General features: G+C 38.7%; 2 protein-coding genes across 3 annotated transcripts in view; both read left to right on the top strand.

Annotated features, from left to right (window-relative positions):
* The window catches only part of LOC307162295 (uncharacterized protein), a 236,559-nt gene that overhangs the window by 14,919 nt on the left and 200,335 nt on the right, over positions 1-21,305 (top strand). The window lies entirely within an intron of this gene.
* The window catches only part of LOC307171109 (uncharacterized protein), a gene marked incomplete at its 5' end in the record, with an annotated part of 137,346 nt that overhangs the window by 108,244 nt on the left and 7,797 nt on the right, over positions 1-21,305 (top strand). The window contains 3 exons of the mRNA XM_079892520.1: positions 9,064-9,993; positions 11,609-12,454; positions 13,318-13,779. Coding sequence (XP_079748646.1) covers positions 9,064-9,993; positions 11,609-12,454; positions 13,318-13,779 — 2,238 coding nt within the window. The remainder of the gene's footprint in view (positions 1-9,063; positions 9,994-11,608; positions 12,455-13,317; positions 13,780-21,305) is intronic.

Here is a 21,305-nt window from a genome sequence, read left to right as displayed (position 1 = left end):
ACGTTAAATTGCGAAGATCTAGAGTTTTCGTCGAAGGGTGTGCCCTCGGCGGCCTGACAAACATCTATCTATAAATTACAGGAACGTCTGTCTGTCTGTCTGTCTGTGTGTGTGTGTGTCTGTTCCTCGCATATCTCTCGAACCGTTAGTCCGATTGATTTCAAACTCGACAGGTGTCTCGCCACGGGCACGAGTAAGTGCAGTGCCAAGTTTGACATTGTTTGGATGAGAAATGCAAAAGATATCGTTAAATATATCATTTTTAGAAGGTTGTGGTTTAAAAATAAACATTCTGACATTAGAGAGTTGTATCGGTCAAAGAAGCCCCAAGAAGGCTGTGGTTTAAAAATAAACATTCTGACATAAACACTCAGTCAGCTACACTGTTTACTTCTGAATATTATAGTTTGGTTCCCGAACGTGATAAATCCATCTATCTATAAATTACAGAAACGTCCGTCTGTCTGTCTGTGTGTTATTCGCATATCTCTCGAATGTGAGATAACCACTAAATGTGTGAAAACCACTATTTTCTGTTTCAAACTTTCACATAGAATCTTTAGGTTATAACAACATTGAAAATCAAAATCTGGATTTGAATTTTTTAAGATTTATTATAAAAACGGATTATTTTTTCCCAAAAATGCAATAAATTCATGACTTTTTTTTTTTTTTTCAAAATGCTATTAATCCATTGAATCAATATAAAGTTATTTTTGATCATATTGCCATCGCAAGAAATATCTCCTGAACTTTTTTGACGGCGATCAGCTCACAAAAACTGATTTTGCACGGGCACTTTGCACTGCTCCCTGAATCGAGGTGCTTATTCATTTGTGGATGTAAACTGAATCTGTATGTCAGCTATGCTGTTAGTGTTTACTTCTGAATATTATATTTCATTCTGGTGCGCTTAACGTTGTCGCTACTGTGTAATAATAGCCTATGCTATTCACCAACTAAACATATCCTATTCAATGCGTTCACAGTCTCTTTCACGGGCATCATTTGTAGTTGCCTATTCACAAACTGTTTGCTCAAGCATAGCGTTTTCTCGGAGTTCACTGTGTGCTTTTTACCATGCACAAATAAAAATGTCACTGAACTTTTGCTGTGTAATTGTAACAATGAGCACACACCAAACCAACAATTACTAAAAACACACACAAAAACTGATTTTGCACGGGCATTTTTTGCACTAGTTCACCCAATTTCGGCCTTTTGGTGATATATGCATGATCAGATAAGTTCAATATTAATGTTGCTTGCAGTTCTGATGTTGCTAGGCAACCACAGACAGCCTGCAGTAACTCAGGCATACAATTTTCAATCTGCCACAAACTTCACATGTTTGATAAGACTCCTGTCCTGAACACATGCCAATGCTCATTATGATTATAGCAATAGCACCACCTGCTGGTAGCAGGAAGTGTGGCAAATACAAAACGTGCTCGAAAAATCATGAAACTTTGCACACGCTTCAGAAGTGGTGACAATTTACGTGTGATGTGGTTTTAAAAATTGGGTGGGGCAAAATGGCTTACTTATTGCCCCTACATTTTGCCCCGGCTCGACGTTTCACGTACAGGTATGAAATTTGGTACACACATGTAAAGACCCAATACCTACAAAAAAGTCTCTTGGAGCATAGCCCTAAACACAACAGGAAGTCAGTTATTTTGAACTTCCTGTCAGATTTTGGGCAGTTTTTGCCATTTCCTGATGTTGTACTTTAACAAACTCCTCCTACAGTTTTGATCTGATCCTCTTCAAATTTGGTGAGTGTAATCTTAAGGCCTTTCCTAAAGGTGCCGGGTGGCGGTGGCAGGGGTGCGAGGGCCCTTTTCATCGCTGCTTGCAGCTTTAATTATTATTATTATTATTCTTCTCCAAAGTGAATCGCTTTTTAGAGGGCCTAAACATGCTCGAAAACTCATGAAACTTTGCACACGCTTCAGAAGTGGTGAAAATTTACGTGTGATATGGTTTTCAAAATTGGGTGGGGCAAATTCGGTAAATTATTGCCCCCACATTTTGCCCCGGCTCCTGGTTTCACTTACAGGTATGAAATTTGGTACATACATGTAATGACCCAATACCTACAAAAAAGTCTCTTGGAGCATAGCCCTAAACACAACAGGAAGTGAGCTATTTTGAACTTCCTCCTAGATTTTGGGCATTTTTCGTAATTTCCTGATGTTGTACTTTAACGAACTCCTCCTACAGTTTTGATCTGATCCTCTTCAAATTTGGTGAGTGTAATCTGAAGGCCTTTGCGACGTTAAATTGCGAAGATCTTGAGTTTTCGTCGAAGAGTGTGCCCTCGGCGGCCTGACAAACGTTCACCCAATTTCGGCCTTTTGGTGATATATGCATGATCAGATAAGTTCAATATTAATATTGCTTGCAGTTCCGATGTTGCTAGGCAACCACAGACAGCCTGCAGTAACTCAGCCATACATTTTTCAATCTGCCCCAAACTTCACATGTTTGATAAGAGTCCTGTCCTGAACACATGACCATGCTCATTATGGTTATAGCAATACCGCCACCTGCTGGTAGCAGGAAGTGTGGCAAATACAAAACGTGCTCGAAAAATCATGAAACTTTGCACATGCTTCAGATGTGGTGAAAATTTACGTGTGATGTGGTTTTCAAAATTGGGTGGGGCAAAATGGCTTACTTATTGCCCCTATATTTTGCCCCGTCTCCTGGTTTCACGTACAGGTATGAAATTTAGTACATACATGTAAAGACCCAATACCTACAAAAAAGTCTCTTGGCGCGTAGCCCTAAACACAACAGGAAGTCAGCTATTTTGAACTTCCTCTCAGATTTTGGGCAGTTTTTGCCATTTCCTGATGTTGTACTTTAACAAACTCCTCCTACAGTTTTGATCTGATCCTCTTCAAATTTGGTGAGTGTAATCTTAAGGCATTTCCTAAAGGCGCCGGGTGGCGGTGGCAGGGGTGCGAGGGCCCTTTCATCGCTGCTTGCAGCTTTAATTCTTCTTCTTCTTCTTCTTCTCCAAAGTGAATCGCTTTTTAGAGGGCCTAAACATGCTCGAAAACTCATGAAACTTTGCACACGCTTCAGAAGTGGTGAAAATTTACGTGTGATATGGTTTTCAGAATTGGGGGGGGCAAATTCGGTAAATTATTGCCCCCACATTTTGCCCCGGCTCCTGGTTTCACGTACAGGTATGAAATTTGGTACATACATGTAATGACCCAATACCTACAGAAAAGTCTCTTGGAGCATAGCCCTAAACACAACAGGAAGTGAGCTATTTTGAACTTACGAACATTTTTCGTAATTTCCTGATGTTGTACTTTAACGAACTCCTCCTACAGATTTGATCTGATCCTCTTCAAATTTGGTGAGTGTAATCTTAAGGCCTTTGTGACGTTAAATTGCGAAGATCTAGAGTTTTCGTCGAAGGGTGTGCCCTCGGCAGCCTGACAAACGTTCACCCAATTTCGGCCTTCTGGTGATATATGCATGATCAGATAAGTTCAATATTAATGTTGAATGCAGTTCCGATGTTGCTAGGCAACCACAGACAGCCTGCAGTAACTCAGCCATACAATTTCCAATCTGTCCCAAACTTCACATGTTTAATAAGAGTCCTGTCCTGAACACATGACCATGCTCATATTTGGTTATAGCAATAGCGCCACCTGCTGGTAGCAGGAAGTGTGGCAAATACAAAACATGCTCGAAAAATCATGAAACTTTGCACACGCCTCAGAAGTGGTGAAAATTTACGTGTGATATGGTTTTCAGAATTGGGGGGGGCAAATTCGGTAAATTATTGCCCCCACATTTTGCCCCGGCTCCTGGTTTCACGTACAGGTATGAAATTTGGTACATGCATGTATTGACCCAATACCTACAGAAAAGTCTCTTGGAGCATAGCCCTAAACACAACAGGAAGTGATCTATTTTGAACTTCCTCCTAGATTTTGGACATTTTTCGTAATTTCCTGATGTTGTACTTTAACGTACTCCTCCTACAGTTTTGATCTGATCCTCTTCAAATTTGGTGAGTGTAATCTTAAGGCATTTCCTAAAGGCGCCGGGTGGCGGTGGCAGGGGTGCGAGGGCCCTTTTCATCGCTGCTTGCAGCTTTAATTATCTTTATATTTCTTTGTTGACATTCATTTTTTGCAGATTATATTGTTAAAATTTAAATATATAGAGCAGGTAATTATAAACAGTTTATATTGTCCCTGTAATGAGTAATGAGCATGGGGAAAGTTCAAATCTATACATAAATGATAAATAGATAAATATAATTAAATATATATACTAACAGATAGCCTAAATATTAATCAAGTTTGAAACTGGACAGTTTAATAATGCTGCTGCTCTTTTTTAAAGTTTTATGGCCATTGTCAGTTTCTGTGTATACAAAACTCAAATATGGTAACGATCGAATTACTTTATTGCAAGTAATATCACAGATAGCATAACATCTCCAAGATGTCTGTTAAAGAGCGTTTTCAGAGGCAAATTCTCCGTTTGCGTGTAAACGAAGGGCACAAACAAAGGAAAATGTCTCAGTTTTTCAAAATAGCCATGTACGTGGAAACGGGGCTTAAAATTCATAAAAGTATAGAATAGAATATCATAGTTCTAATGGAGGCACATTGAATTTAATCCAAAATTGGGGGAACCATATCAACTGTTAAATAACATAGGATTAATGTGGATTAAAATAATATCAAATTTGTCTAATTTAAAATAAACACCAAAAATAGAGATGAAAAAAAGAGAAACTGACTGTGGCTATGGTTATATAAATGTTCAGTGATATCTTCCAAAAATTACTGAATTTTAGTATAATTTTTTTTCAAAACAAGCATATGTGGAGAAGTAGAAAGTAGAAACTGTGTGTTTGGAGTGAGAACTGTTACTGAATAGGCTTGTTTGAGATGCGTCTTGCCTAGCTTGAAATATATGCGAGAGGCTGCAGTGAGAGGAGAGGAGTGAAAAAAGCACAGGCAAGCCGAACAGATCTCTCTTCGCACAGTGGTGTGGATCTCCAAGATCAAAGGTGGTTTTTGCGGGATTCACGCTTGTGCATGGTGTTGTTAATAAACTGGATGTGTAACCGGGTTGAAATTATATCTTTACTTTTACGGTTGAAATGTCACCAAATTCTGATTAACATTGTTTTCTAGGTTTAAGATGTGTTTTATTGCCAATATTTATGCCTGAATGTTGTATTCAGACCATGGTGTTAATACCTGTACTGTCACTTTAAGAGGTCGCAGGCCTTGTGTCGTCATTCATGCGCTTCTCTCAGTCTGCGCTAGGCCAGCTGAGAGGAGGTAATGTATTATTTTTCACGTCAGTTTTAAACATTTATTTCGGTTTTTGGACGATGTAAACCTTGTTTTATGCATGTTGTGAACATGCAGTTAATGTGTCAATTGAATATAAACCTTGTAAACAGACTTTTTTTGCCAGCTTTAAAGTAGATGTTTCCACCTGCTAGTCTACAGGGTTTTCTGTATGTTTATCTGCTAACCGGAGCTTGAGATCTGTGTGTGCTGTGTGGAGGAGACTGCATGTAACAGAGCCTTATGTATTTTTTTGTTGATTTGTACAGGTATGTGTGTAATGTTCATTATTATTCATCTGGCATAGTGTTTACATTGGTTGTAGGCATGTAAAAGAAATTCATGTTGTCAATTACATTGAGCATTTTATAATTTAATTCATTTTGACATTTTTATTTAAAAGTATTTTTGCTGATAATTCTAAAAGTTTTATCAGTTGTGTATAGTGGTCGACCGTTATGGGATTTTTAATGGCCGATGCCAATGCCGATATTGAGAAAGCAATCTGGCCGATTGGCCGATATGAGGCCGATACAATACATGTGAATACAGTAAATGAAAGACATCACAGAATATTGGTGAAACTAAATGAACATTTATTGTACATATTATTTATGCAAAATTCTTTATGTAAACAAAAAGGTAAGTTAACACTTCAATAAATAAAGTTTTAGTGCAGCTTCTTGTCAGCTTTAATATTTACAGTCATTTTTTCAGTCACATAAATAATTACTGCTGCTTACTGCAGGTTACAAATAACATTTATCATTAATGAACCAATCTAAACAATATTCATAAATTAATGACAAAATAGTATGTGAAATTACATACATTTTATGTAGAATACAAAATATAAATCTCACATAGTTTATTTACACTATTTACTTTAAACAGGTTGTTTTACTTAAAGTATATTTAAATAATGATGTATGTGTTTAGTTTTGCTTGTTTGTTTCTTTAAAACGTTGCAAGCCATCACATGTATTTGCATGACATACATGAACATATGAAAATGTATACTACACACGATATTACGCCAATCATGGATAAATAAATAAAATAGATAAATAGAATATAAATAGATAGTGAATAACATTTTCAAGGATTTATTTTCAAATGTAATATTATTACATAGTGTTCTCCTCTCATCCACCTCACGCTACCAACTGATCTGTAATGCACGCGAGTGACGCGACCCAGCTTTTCCGTGCACGCGAGTCCGTTGGAAAACAGCGTCTAGTTTAAATGTAACCCGAGAACAACGCGCGTATCTGAGGGACAGCCAGTTACAGGATTTTTGACTGTTTGTGAGGTAAAATGTTTTCAGTTTTGTTTGAATTCGTTTATATCACATCTGTGACCCCCACTGGAGCTACCGATGGGCTGCGGATCTGACATATCACGGTACTGTTTGAATAGACTCTGCTGCACGCCGGAGTGTTTTTGTGTGTAACACAATGTAGCGTCAGGTTCGAAAGCGAATGCGAATGGTCATTTACTGTGTCTGTCAGATGTCTGCTTCACTTCTGAGTGGCTTGTCTTACGGTGCTGGGCGGAGCGAGTGTATTCAGTTCATTCACGCTCGCTCTGTTCGCGTCAGTGGAAAAAAACGCGAATGCACAGTCACAAACTGTTTTGAAATATATCGGCCAAACGGAAAGATTTATCGGCCGATGCCGATATCTAAAAAATTCCAAATATCGGCCGATATATCGGCCTCGGCGATATATCGGTCGACCACTAGTTGTGTATGGATGTGCAGTCTGCGCTAGGCTAGCTGAGAGGAGGAGCTTGAGATCTGTGTGCTGTGTGGAGGAGACTGCATGTGACAGAACCTTACTTTGTGACTCTAGTAGGGGTGTAACGGTACGTGTATTCGTACCGAACCGTTTCGGTACAGGGCTTTCGGTTCGGTGCACGTGTGTACCGAATGACTGAATGCAATATTTTGTGTGCGGAACATAGGTACATTTTCGTGTTTCCACACGAACATATTAAGTGGCGGAAGTCTCCGCGTTCAGCGCAAATCCCGCCCTGCAGCTGATTCTAAAGTTTTATCCGTCGTCACTGTAACCTAAACCAATGAAATCAACTGCAGGGCGAAAAAAAGCTTTTCCGCTCCGTGTGCGCCGCCGCACTCTCCGTTCCGCGCGCGCGCAGCCCGCTGCGCTCTCTGCTCAATGTTCGAGTCCGTGTTTGCGCTGCGCGTTCTGCTCTGTCCTTAACGGCCCAAACACTCCAATCATGTACCGATCACGCACTGGAAAAGCAAAGTCCGCTCAAATAAGGTGAAATTTCTCAGTAGTACACTTCTGTTTGCTGAGCTGGTATAGTCATGCTGGCAACAATGGTAAAATGACCTGCTCTGATCACATGCTCTGGTAATAATAGCTTCGTAGGCTACTATAGCTTTGGACTATATTTTATTTTGATAATTATTAAAAAAGTGGAAAAAAAAATCTTAAATTGATTATGTTGATTGATTATTGAAAAATAATAATACATTGATATATTTATGCTTAATATTATTTTAATATAGGGCTATTTTCTGTTCCTTTTTTCCCCATGTTTCATTTAATTAGGTGATTATAAGTTTAATTATTGATGATTACAAGCTTGGAGGAATTGCAATTAATTACAGCAAATTGGTTCTTTTTTTTTATCGATTCCCAGCCTTAATTTTTAAATATGAGCAGGCCTACAAGCTGGGATTGGTAATGCTGCACTGTAATCATAGTTATTTATATTTTTCATTATATTTTATTATGTGATATTGGTTTGAGACTGAGAGTATTTTATTTAGTGGAGAACTTTGCAGCATTATTTTATTTCTTATTCTTTTTTTTAATTTTATATCTATTTTATTATATTTTATTAAAAAGTGTTTAAAAAAGTGTAAACAAATTGTTAAAAAAAGTTTATAGTAATAAACAACCTGCAGTTTAATGTTTGCATTTCTTTCCCTTACTGTACCGAAAATAAACCGAACCGTGACTTTAAAACCGAGGTACGTACCGAACCGTGATTTTTGTGTACCGTTACACCCCTAGACTCTAGCGTACTTTGATGGCATACGTCACAGTCACATGGAGTCGGCGCTGTCTCAAGTCGGACAACATTTCTAACCAGCATGCCCTGCTCCAAGCCAGACACCGATCGATCTGCGCAGAGCTGCATTAAGTCGAACAAGCCTATCCACTAGCTTCATTTCTAAATGAATCCGTCATTATGAACAAATTGTTTGAATGAATGATTCAATTAATCACTCATTAAGACATGGACTTGCCGCCAATTACTGGTGGTTTTATTTTCATATTTATTTAACCATGACAGGCCTGTACCGAACAAAACAGACTCGATAAATATTGTATCATTATTGTTATCGAAAAAAAACCTAACAAATATCGAGATGTAATATTTTTTTTGTCAATATTGCTCCTAGGCAGTATTGTATAAATGTTATTACATTAAATATTTATGTCATTAATACATTTTTAATAGTTCTCACTTTAGAAATGCCTTGAAAATAACAATTGAAAGATCAATGTACCTCATTCATGCAATTAATTTATGAAAACACACCAGAATTATGATAATGTTATAACAGTTGTCTACTAGTACTTTCTGCTATTACATCAGGGCTCACTTTCATATTTCCCTCTTCAAATTATTTGTCTGTGCTAAAAATGAAATTAAACCTTTTCTTTGATTTCAGACCTGATGGAAGTGAAGGAGGAGAGTGAAGAACTGAGTGAAGTGGAGGAGGAGAGCGAAGAACTGAGTGAAGTGAAGGAGGAACATCATGTCAAACCTGGAGGAAAACCTTTGAGTCGCTCAAAGACTAAAAATACACTTTTAAAGAAAGGAAGAGCCAAGAAATCTTTCACCTGCACTCAGTGTGGAAAGAGTTTCACAACAAAACATAAACTTGAGTATCACATGAGAGTTCACACCAGAGAGAAGCCGTTCACATGTGATCAGTGTGGGACGAGTTTCACACAATCATCAAACCTTAAGAGTCACATGAGAATCCACACTGGAGAAAAGCCACATATGTGTGTTCAGTGTGGAAACCGTTTCAGATGGAAAAGTAATCTTCATGTTCACATGAGAGTTCACACTGGAGAGAAGCCGTTCACGTGTGATCATTGCGGCAAACACTTTCATGGATCATCAACCCTGAAGAGACACCTGACAGTTCATACGAAGGAGAAGCCACATTCATGTTCTGTGTGTGGAAAGAGTTTTTCACTGCTGACATATTTACACGCACATCAGAAAATACACACTGGTGTGAGAGAACACATGTGCTTTGAGTGTGAGAATACTTTTACTACAGCGAGCCTTTTAAAACAACACCAGAGAATTCACACTGGAGAAAAACCTTACAAGTGTTCACACTGTGACAAGAGATTCAATGATTTATCAGGTCTGAAATCACATGAGAGGATCCACACTGGAGAAAAACCTTACAAGTGTTCACACTGTGACAAGAGATTCAGTCAGTCATCAAGTCTGAAAACACATGAGAGGATCCACACTAGAGAGAAGCTGCCCTCATGTGACAAGAGCGGATCTAGTTTCAGACACAAACCAACTCTTAGGCATCACACGAGAGTTCACACTGGGAAGAGGCGGGAGTCAGGTGTGAATCACAGCATTATTCATGATGTTTCACGCCTCCCCGCATACAGCCATTCTAACATTAACGGCAATATTTTAACAGTCTAAGCACATAATCTAAAGAAAAAGGTCTTTAAATAACAAAAAATACTGCTTAATTTACTTAAGACTAGGTTTTGGTTGGTCAATGGCTCAGTCTATGTCAGTTTCCTCAAAATAGCATCAGAGAATTCACACTGGAGAAAAACCTTACAAGTGTTCATGCTGTGACGAGATTCCGTCATTTAACAAGTCTGAAACTTGGGTTGATGCCTAATGCGGCATCACCGAACTCATGCGGTGAGTTTAGTGTGGGGTATTTGAAATGAATGGGGGAAAGTCGAAAGCTGTGATTATTGTCACTGTCGTGAACGTGCACCCATTTGCCAACGACAATGGCATTTGTTGGTGATTTCGCAAAACCTGTCGGCGAAACAAAATCTGGCTTAAAGGGATAGTTCACACAAAAATGAAAAAGCTGTCCTTATTTACTTGCCCTCATGTTATTCCAAACCTGTATGAATTTCTTTCTTCTGCTGAACACAAAAGATGATATTTTGAAGAAAGTCGGTAACCAAACGACTGATGGACCCCGTTGACTTCCATAGTAGGGAAAAAAAATACTATGGAAGTCAATGGGGACCAGCAACTGTTTAATTACAAACCTTCTTTAAAATATCTTATTTTCCGTTCAGCAGAAGAAAGAAAGTCATACAGGTTTGGAATAACATGAGGGTGATTAAATGATGACAGCATTTTCATTTTTGGGTGAACTATCCCTTTAAAGTTGTGCAGTGTGAACTCGGAATTAGTTTAGCTGAAGGTGTGAGAATAAACACATGATCGTTGTCATGCGGTGAATCCGGCCAATAGTGGACCAGCAGTGTCGTCATAAGAAACTGCACTGGCTGAGTCCTCTGGCTGCTCTTTAATCGCTCTCGTGTACTTTGATGGCATACGTCACAGTCACGTGGAGTCGGCGCTGTCTCAAGTCGGTCAACATTTCTAACCAGCATGCCCTGCTCCAAGCCAGACACAGATCGATCTGCGCAAAGCTGCATTAAGTCGAACAAGCCTATCCACTAGCTTCATTTCTAAATTAATCCGTCATTATGAACAAATTGTTTGAATGAATGATTCAATTAATCACTCATTAAGACATGGACTTGCCGCCAATTACTGGTGGTTTTATTTTCATATTTATTTAACCATGACAGGTCTGTACCAAGCAAAACAGACTCGATAAATATTGTATCATTATTGTTATCGAAAAAACCCTAACAAATATCGAGATATAATATTTTTTTTGTCAATATTGCTCCTAGGCAGTATTGTATAAATGTTATTACATTAAATATTTATGTCATTAATACATTTTTAATAGTTCTCACTTCAGAAATGCCTTGAAAATAATAATTGAAAGATCAATGTACCTCATTCATGCAATTAATTTATGAAAACACACCAGAATTATGATAATGTTATAACAGTTGTCTACTAGTACTTTCTGCTATTACATCAGGGCTCACTTTCATATTTCCCTCTTCAAATTATTTGTCTGTGCTAAAAATGAAATTAAACCTTTTCTTTGATTTCAGACCTGATGGAAGTGAAGGAGGAGAGTGAAGAACTGAGTGAAATGGAGAAGGAGAGCGAAGAACTGAGTGAAGTGGAGGAGGAACATCATGTCAAACCTGGAGGAAAACCTTTGAGTCGCTCAAAGACTAAAAATACACTTTTAAAGAAAGGAAGAGCCAAGAAATCTTTCACCTGCACTCAGTGTGGAAAGAGCATCACAACAAAACATAAACTTGAGTATCACATGAGAGTTCATACTGGAGAGAAGCCTTTCACATGTGATCAGTGTGGGAAGAGTTTCACACAATCATCAAACCTTAAGAGTCACATGAGAATCCACACTGGAGAAAAGCCACATATGTGTGTTCAGTGTGGAAGGCGTTTCAGATGCAAAAGTAATCTTCATGTTCACATGAGAGTTCACACCAGAGAGAAGCCGTTCACATGTGATCAATGCGGCAAACAATTTCATGGATCATCAACCCTGAAGAGACACCTGACAGTTCATACGAAGGAGAAGCCGCATTCATGTTCTGTGTGTGGAAAGAGTTTTTCACTGCTGCCATATTTACGTGCACATCAGAAAACTCATACTGGTTTGAAAGAGTACATGTGCTTTGAGTGTGAGAAGACTTTCCTTACAGCGAGCCTTTTAAAACAACACCAGAGAATTCACACTGGAGAAAAACCTTACAAGTGTTCACACTGTGACAAGAGATTCAGTCAGTCATCAAGTCTGAAAACACATGAGAGGATCCACACTGGAGAGAAGCTGCCCTCATGTGATCAGAGCGGATCTAGTTTCAGACACAAACCAACTATTAGGCATCACACGAGAGTTCACACTGGGAAGAAGCAAGAGTCAGGTGTGAATCACATTATTATTCATGATGCTTCATGCCCCCCCGCATACAGCCATTCTAACATTAACGGCAATATTTTAACGATCTAAGCGCATTATCTAAAGCAAAAGGTCTGGAAATAACAAAAAATACTGCTTCATTTACTTAAGACTAGGTTTTTGTTGGTCAGTGGCTCAGTCTATGTCAGTTTCCTCAAAACAACACCAGAGAATTCACACTGGAGAAAAACCTTACAAGTCTCAATTCGGACAACATTTCTAACAGGCATGCCCTGCTCCAAGCCAGACACTGATCGATCTGCGCAAAGCTGCATTAAGTCGAACAAGCCTATCCACTTGCTTCCTTTCTAAATTAATCAGTAATTATGAACAAATCATTTGAATGAATGATTCAATTAATCACTCATTAAGACATGGACTTGCCGCCAATTACTGGTGGATTTATTTTCATATTTATTTATCCATGACAGGCCTGTACCAAACAAAACAGACTCAGCAAAATATTGTTCCATTATTGTTATCAATAATCCTAACAAATATCGAGATATAATTTTTTTGTCAATATTGCACACCCCTAGGCAGTATTGTATAAATGTTAATATTACATTCGATAATTGTCATTAATCAAATATATTTAATAGTTCTCACTTCAGAAACGTGGTTTGTGCCTATAATGCCTTGAAAATAATAATTGAAAGATCAATGTACTTCATTCATGCAACTAATTTATGAAAACACCAGAATTAGGATTTTTTTTTAGCAGTTGTCTACTAGTACTTTTTGCTGTTACATCAGGGCTCACTTTCATATTTCTCTCTTCAAATTATTTTGCTGAAAATTAAATGAAAAAGTTTTCTTTCATTTCAGACCTGAGTGAAGAATTGAGTGAAGTGGAGGATGAACGTCATGTCAAACCTGGTAAAAAAACTTTGAGTCGCTCAAAGACTAAAAATATATTTTTAAAGAAAGGAAGAGCCAAGAAATCTTTCACCTGCACTCAGTATGGAAAGAGTTTCACAAGCAAACATAAACTTAATGGTCACATGAGAGTTCACACTTTCACATGTGATCAGTGTGGGAAGAGTTTCAGGCAATCACAATGCCTTAAGAGACACATGAAAATCCACACTGGAGAAAAGCCACATATGTGTGTTATCTGTGGAAACAGTTTCACACACAAACATCATCTTCATGTTCACGTGAGAGTTCATACCGGAGAGAAGCCGTTCATGTGTGATCAATGTGGCAAAACATTTCATGGATCATCAAGCCTGAAAAGACACTTGAAAGTTCATACAAAGGAGAAGCCGCATTCATGTTCCGTGTGTGGTAAGTGTTTTTCACTGCGGCAAAATTTACAGAAACATGAAAAAATAGCGAACCGTCTATTTCCTCTAATAGACGTCTATTCCCTGGTGCTATTTTGCAGTTTCAGAAAACAATTCCGCCCCAGTCCAGGAAAAACCTATGCTAAAGTCAGTGGCGTGTTATTCAGATGCTATTTTAAGAGTGCATGCATGGCCATAATGTAGCTTGTGCACAATGTGCATACACTTTGCTTTTCTCTGCACTTACGCAGCAGTTCAAATTTTTGCAAACCATTCATAATTACAAGGAAAAATATTACCACATGAGGGAAATCATTGTGGTGTCCATGAAGATGTGAAAAAATAGGCATAAATCTAGTTTGCATATTTACCCAAATTATTCAGGCTAATTGTAGTAATGATGGATCAAAACTGTTTGATCAATAGTGGCAAGACACATAGGTATATAAAGACATCTGACAAAGTGAGTTGTCCGTCAAGAACCGGGAAACAAAATTCTGAAGACTGCGAAATCACCTTTACTATCATGTAAGTTGTGTGTGCCTGGCAAATTCATCATTATAATAGCAATCCGGCATGGAACAAACGCACCTGCTCTTAAAGGGAATGTGAGATGATGCTCTGGTTGGTTTATTTCACGTTACACCCAAACCGCACCTATGAGTAATGTAGCTACTTCAGACAACCCATTTTAGATTTGAGATCCGCCAACAAAGTTACTTGTGTTTCGCTTTTGATTCTTGCGTTTCAGATCGTTAAAATAGGGCCCATTCAGTCATCATGTCTGAAAACACTGGAGAGGATCCACATAGCATTATTCATGATGTTTCACGCCTTTCCGTAAACAGCCATTCTGACATTAATGACCCTATTTTAACGATCTAAAGCCCTATTCGGACGGGATTATCTTTATAAGGGTAGATTATGTCCGGTCGAACAATGTATTAATTGACTTCAGATTGGATCATGCAATGGCACTTACCTATTGTAAAAGATGTTTCGTGCCTCTAACAAGTGCTTTCGATCCTTTTTTTTTATCTGAATGGTGTGTGGAAAACACTTGAGTTTTGCCACAGACTCGTCCCAGCATCTAGAATGCAACAGAATGCTTTTTCAAGCATCTCCATACTTGAAACACAGTGGAAAACTACTTTTAAACAAAATGAATGAATGTTTACGTACATATATACAGTGGGTCTATTCGCACAGGATTAGTATTACCTGAGGTAATTTTTCCGGACCTTTTTACTAGAGATGCACCGATTTTCAATTTGCTAGGCCGATTCCGATTTTTCATTGAGTTTGACCTGTCGATACCGATTTTAGCCGATTCCGATTTAATTTTTTTCTAACCACTTTACAGCACACACAAATATTTATTTTCGATCTTTTCTTTAACTCTTTCACGCGTAAGTTTAAAATATTCTAACTGACACCCCCACCTCCAGAGTGAGTTTTTTCAAGGGAAACGTTCCCTTTAATGTTTCCATGGCGACGCGTTACGCGATACACCGCAGCCACAATAATACTGTTTGACAGATGTGTCGCTTTTATTTCGCTTTTCCTTTTTTATTCAAAATATTCACAAACTTGCTTACCATGTCATCAACTAGCCTATATGATATTCCGATTCTCAAATACATGTAAGTGAGTGTGTTTGGTCGTTTTAAAAACCTTTATAAATAATCTTGATCTATAACATGAGATGGGCACCACAATGTTGTCCTGTCAGTCGGATTTACAGCATGTGAATTCATCATTTTATCCCGAAATAAATGAAAGAAAGTGGCCGGTGAACTGAGAAGAATAGAGTAAACTTTATAGTTACTTCCACTATGTTTGTCTGATATGAATAACGTTAACACATGTCGGCAAATTATATTTGAATAGATTGTTATTGCTGCTTCCACAGACATCAGTGTGTATTTTACAAACTCCAAATGTATTGTTTTACTCGTGCTTATGTGTATTTAAATATCTGAAACTTAAAATAAACATTATGAGGTTGAAATCACTGCGTAGTTGTGATAAATGACAGCGCTGAGCGCGTCCGACTCTGGCTCAGCGCCAGCCAAAGCATGAAAGCACAGTTTGAATCTGGCAGTGATGCGAAGTCACTTTTCCTTTCTAAATCACACGAGGTCCCCAGATAATACTAATCCAGTGCGAATAGGGCTTTAGTCTATTTCAGTTTCCTCAAACACGCCAACAATGGGCCTGAACACACCTCGTTTTCAGATCAACACACCCATGGGCGAGCAAATGGTTGAAAATGCATTTGCTATTTAAATAACGTGGAGCAGGACGTGAAAATGATAAATGCGTCGAGCTGAAACTAGCAAAAAACACTGGTATCCAAAAAGGCTGAAGAGTTGAAAGGTTTGTTTGAGCTGTGCCCTCTACTGTACACGCAAGAATGTGCATTTCCTTTAGCCTGAGGGATATTTAAATTTTGGTTTGAAAGGGTCTTTACATTTTACACACAAAAAAACAACACTTTTATCCAAAGCGACTAACAAATGAGAACCCTAGAAGCAGTTAAACTAACAGTACGACAACAATATGCAAGTGCTATGACCCTTCTCAGTTTAATTTAACACAGAACTTGTACTTTTTTTATATATATATATGAAGATAAAGTGTTAGTATTACTGGATCAAATGCTGTCGAAAAAGAGGCGTCTTCAGACGTTTCTTGAAAGTGGCTATGGACTCAGCAGCTCTGGTTGAGTTAGATCAGTCACGGTAAAGGTCAGAGAAAGATTTTGTGCCTCTTTGAGATGGCACCACAAGACGTCGTTCGTTTGCAGAGCGCAAGTTTCTGGATGGCACATAAGTCTGAAGTAATGAGTTTTAAGTAAAAGGGAGCAGAGCCATTGGTTGTTCTGTAGGCAAACATCAGTGACTTGAATTTGATGTGAGGGGCAACTGGCAACCAGTGCAATTTTGTGAGGAGAGGAGTGACGTGCTCTCTTCGGCTTGTTAAAGACCACTCTGGCTGCAGCATTCTGGATCAGTTGCAGAGGTTTGACCGTGCAAGCTGGAAGACCAGCCAGGAAAGCTTTACAATAGTCCAGTCTGGATAGAACTAGTGCTTGGACAAGGAGTTGAGTAGCATGTTCTGATAGGAAGGGCCTGATCCTCTTAATGTTGTACAAGGCAAATCTACATGACCAGGCAGTTCTAGCAATGTGGTCTGTGAAGTTCAATTGATCAACAATTACCACTCCAAGGTTCCTGGCTGACCTTGATGGAGTTATGGATGACGAGCCTAGCTGAATGAAGTTGTGATGGAAGTGTTGGGTTGGCCGGGACCACAAGTAGCTCTGTTTTCGCAAGGTTAATTTGAAGGTGGTGGTCCTTCATCCAACTAGAAATGTCTGTCAGGCAGGCTGAGATTATATCAGCTACCGTCAGATCGTCAGGCTGGAATGAGAGGTAGAGTTGTGTGTCATCAGCATAGCAGTGATAGGAAAAGCCATGTTTCTGAATCACAGAACCTAGTGATTTCGTGTAGATGGAGAAGAGAAGTGGTCCAAGCACTGAGCCCTGAGGCACTCCAGTAGCTAGATGTTGGGTCTTAGACACCACAACCCTCCACAATACCCTAAAGGACCTACCTGAGAGGTAAGACTTGAACCAGCGACCCCCGAGATGCCCTTTATCTCTAGGATTGACAGGAGGATCTGGTGATTAACTGTGTCAAAGGCAGCAGACAGATCCAGCAGGATGGGAACTGAGGATTTGGAAGCTACTCTTGCCAGTCTCAGAGCTTCAATTTCTGAGAGCAGGGCAGTCTCAGTTGAGTGTCCGCTTTTGCAACCAGACTGGTTGCTGTCCAAGAGGTTGTTCTGTGTAAGGAAGGAAGAGATCTGGTTGAAAACAACTCTTTCAAGTGTTTCACGACAAATGGAAGAAGAGATACTGGTCTATAACTTTCCAGATGTGCTGGATTTAGAATGGGTTTCTTAAGCAGTGGGGTTACCCGAGCCTGCTTAAATGCTGTGGGAAAGGTACCAGTGTGAAGAGAGGTGTTTATGATGTATGTGAGTGCGGGTACAACTGAGGATGAAATGGCTTGAAGTAGGTTAGTGGGAATAGGATCAAGAGGACAGGTGGTAGGGCGATTGGAAAGGAGGAGTTTGGAGACTTCTGCCTCTGAACGTAAAGGCAAGGAGGGTAAAATGTGTGTGTTAGCTGGTAAAATGTGTGTGTCCGTTTGTGGATTGGTAAATTGGCCGCTGATGGTGGTGGTTTTATTTATGAAGAATGTGGCAAAATCGTCAGATGTTACGGTTGATAAAGGAGGAGGAGGGTTGAGAAGAGAGGAGAAGGTTTTGAAAAGTTTGCGAGAGTCTGAAGAATTGTTTATTTTGTTGTGATAGTAAGTCATTTTTGCAGTAGAGATATTAGCAGAGAAGGAAGAAAGGAGGAATTGATAAATACCAAGGTCAGTAGGATCTTTTGATTTGCGCCACTTCCTCTCTGCACTGCAGCCCTGAGTTAAGAATGATGTTCACGGAGATCATCAGATAACCAGGGGGCAGCGGGTGTGGCGTGGGCTGGCCTGAAGGAAAGGGGGCAGAAGTTGTCCAAGCAGGATGTTAAAGTGGAGAAAAGATGATCAGTTGCACTGTTAGTATCTAGTGTTCTAGTACTCTTGCGTACTTGATGGCATACGTCACATCCACGTGGAGTTGGCGCTGTCTCAAGTCGGACAACATTTCTAACGGGCATGCCCTGCTCCAAGCCAGACACTGATCGATCTGCGCAGAGCTGCATGAAGTCAAACAAGCCTATCCACTTGCTTAATTTCTAAATGAATCAGTAATTATGAACAAATCGTTTGAACAAACGATTCAATTTAGGGGTGTCGCAATATACCGGTGTTGACGATAATCGTGATATTCAAAGCATGAAATATTGACATCATGTTAATTTAGAGTGTGACAATATACTGGTATTGGCGATAACCACAATGTTTAACCCTCTGGGGTCTAAGGTGTTTTTGGGGATCCTTGAGATGTTCTGACATGCACTGACATTTGTGCTTTTTTCAGTTGCTTATAAACATATTAATGTCAAAGGTGTAATTACACTCTATTTAGCACAAACAGGGCTACCATAATATGTGAGAAACATGTATGTACATGTTTGTATTTTTGAGAGAATAATGGTTAATGTGAAGCAGTGTTGTTTTTGGCAGCCCTTTTAGTTTTAGTCTTAGTTTTAGTCTTTTGGACGAAAATGCTTTTTAGTTATAGTCACATTTTAGTCACTTATAAACTTGATAGTTTTAGTCAAGTTTTAGTCGACGAAAACGCAAAAAGGTTTTAGTCAAGTTTTAGTCAATTTTAGTAAAAAAAAAAAAAAAAAGTAGTCTTTAACAAATTAATTTAGGTTAAAAAGTATTGGAAATGGGCTTAGGTTTGACAGGTTGTAGCAAGTGTTGCAATTCATAAAACAACAGTTAACCTTAAAACCTTTGCATAACAAACTAGACTTTCTCATTGATGGAGATGCAGTGCTGCCAAGCTGTACTTCATTGTCGCATTGGGCAGAAACCTTTTATCCCCATATTTCAAGTTATATTTTTTCCATGAATTGATGCTCTTCAAAAATTTCAGCACATTGGCTATTTTCACCAGTAATCACAGTAATAAAGGAATGGTTTACAGTTTAAACAGCAAAAAACTTTGAGCTACTACAACATTACACACAGATAAAGGGGTAACAGTGGAATCACTGTTTTACTCCAAAAAAAATCAGGAATAAAAACATTCTTACTTTGGCAATTGTGGCTTTATTATAGGCTATAATTAGTTAAATAATAATTTATGTTATAATTTATGTTATAATCTAAGTTATATAATAATTCTATATTACTTTGTGCCAATAGGGTATATGTCGAACGTCGCATGACGAAACCGGAAACCTGGTCTCATCGCATCCGCTTGTCATAGAAAGTGTTAACAGCCGTATGAACTGACGCTGATATCTATGGAATTTTAAGGTAATCAGCTAACCTACCTATCTCACTTTGTTATTGGCGTTTTATTCTATTTAAATATCTAAACGTTAGTGTGAAGATTTTTTTTTTTTTTTACTTATAAATATCGATCTTCACATGCGAGGGACATTGGTTATGATCATCTTTGCTCGCTCCTTTTAAGTTATCTTGAGTAAAACAGTAAAAAAATGCAAGAAGCACATACAAAAGACCTGAACCGGAAGCGATGCGTTCTGTTTTCCGGTTTCGTAATGCGACGTTCGACATATACCCTATTAGCCTACTAAACTCTCTCTCGCGCGCAGACCCACTCGGTCTCTCTCGCGTACACTCGTGCTGAGTCCCAATTCGCATACTATCCGTCCTAAATAGTATGCGAAACTAGAATTAGTACGTCCCAAATCGTAGCATGTTGAAATGAGTATTCCAAAGATACCCGGATGGTCTACTATTTCCGGTTAGAATTCGAAGTGCAGATCAATGCACACTCTAACGGCTAATATTGCCCACAACCCATTGCGTGCGGGAGGGAGGAGCTTTGCGGTGATGATGGTGATGTAAACCTGGCAGTCGGATGCAGCAACGGAGATGCGCCCTCAGTTTTTAAGTGTAAGAATTCAAATGTTTAACCCTAATTAAAGTTATATTTTATTGTCTCGTAATACTAATGGGTTTATGTTGTGCCAAAAAAGTACCGTGTTTATCTTGTAGGGTCCGATGAAGATACCGAGCGCCTCATTGCAGGCTACAAAACAATAATAAATAAAAAGGCTCTAGTACAGTGTCATGCAAGTGTCTTTTTTTATGTATTTCTTTTGATGTTTCTGTCTGACTTATTTGTAGTAATACTGTGGCTGTACATATGTTAACTTTATCAGTCCAACCAAAGAAACATGTTTACTACACTTTTACTATAGTAAAAGCATGGTTCATTTTCATCGGGGTATTTTTAAGTAGGCTATTATACATAAGTATAAGATTAAGTATAAAATACGTTAAACAATATTTACACTATAAACTTTAAATAATTTAACTCAGAAAATAAGTAGCGCTAGCTTTTGTTACACACATTTGCACATGAACGTCAGAACCAGCCGCCTCACAAACGACCTGCGTTTGGTTGATCTACGACGACGCCCTGCTTCACTCCTCAATTTGGTAAACACATTGTAAATGTATTGTGGAAAAAAGATGGGAATAGTAAGTAAAATTATATTGGATATAAGAATGAATGAAATGTTAAATGTTTTGTTAACAGTCGCGGTGTGCGTAACTAGGCAACCACGTTCAAGTTCACGTTGCATGATGTCATCGAAGTATGTCCCAGAACGTGCATACTTTTTTGCTACACACTCAAAAGTATGTACTTTTTCATCACAAAAAAAGTACATACTTTTAGGTCGTAGTATAAGTAGGCGAATTGGGACTCAGCCTCGGTCTCTCTCGCGCGCAGACCCACTCGGTCTCTCTCGCGTACACTCGGTTTCTCTCGTGCGCAGACACACTCGGTCTCTCTCG

The sequence above is a fragment of the Squalius cephalus genome (genome assembly GCF_949319135.1).
Source record: "Squalius cephalus genome assembly, chromosome: 1".
In the NCBI taxonomy this organism is placed as follows: domain Eukaryota; kingdom Metazoa; phylum Chordata; class Actinopteri; order Cypriniformes; family Leuciscidae; genus Squalius; species Squalius cephalus.
The sequence above is the reverse complement of the archived record's forward strand: the minus strand, read 5'-3'. Positions and strand labels throughout refer to the sequence as shown.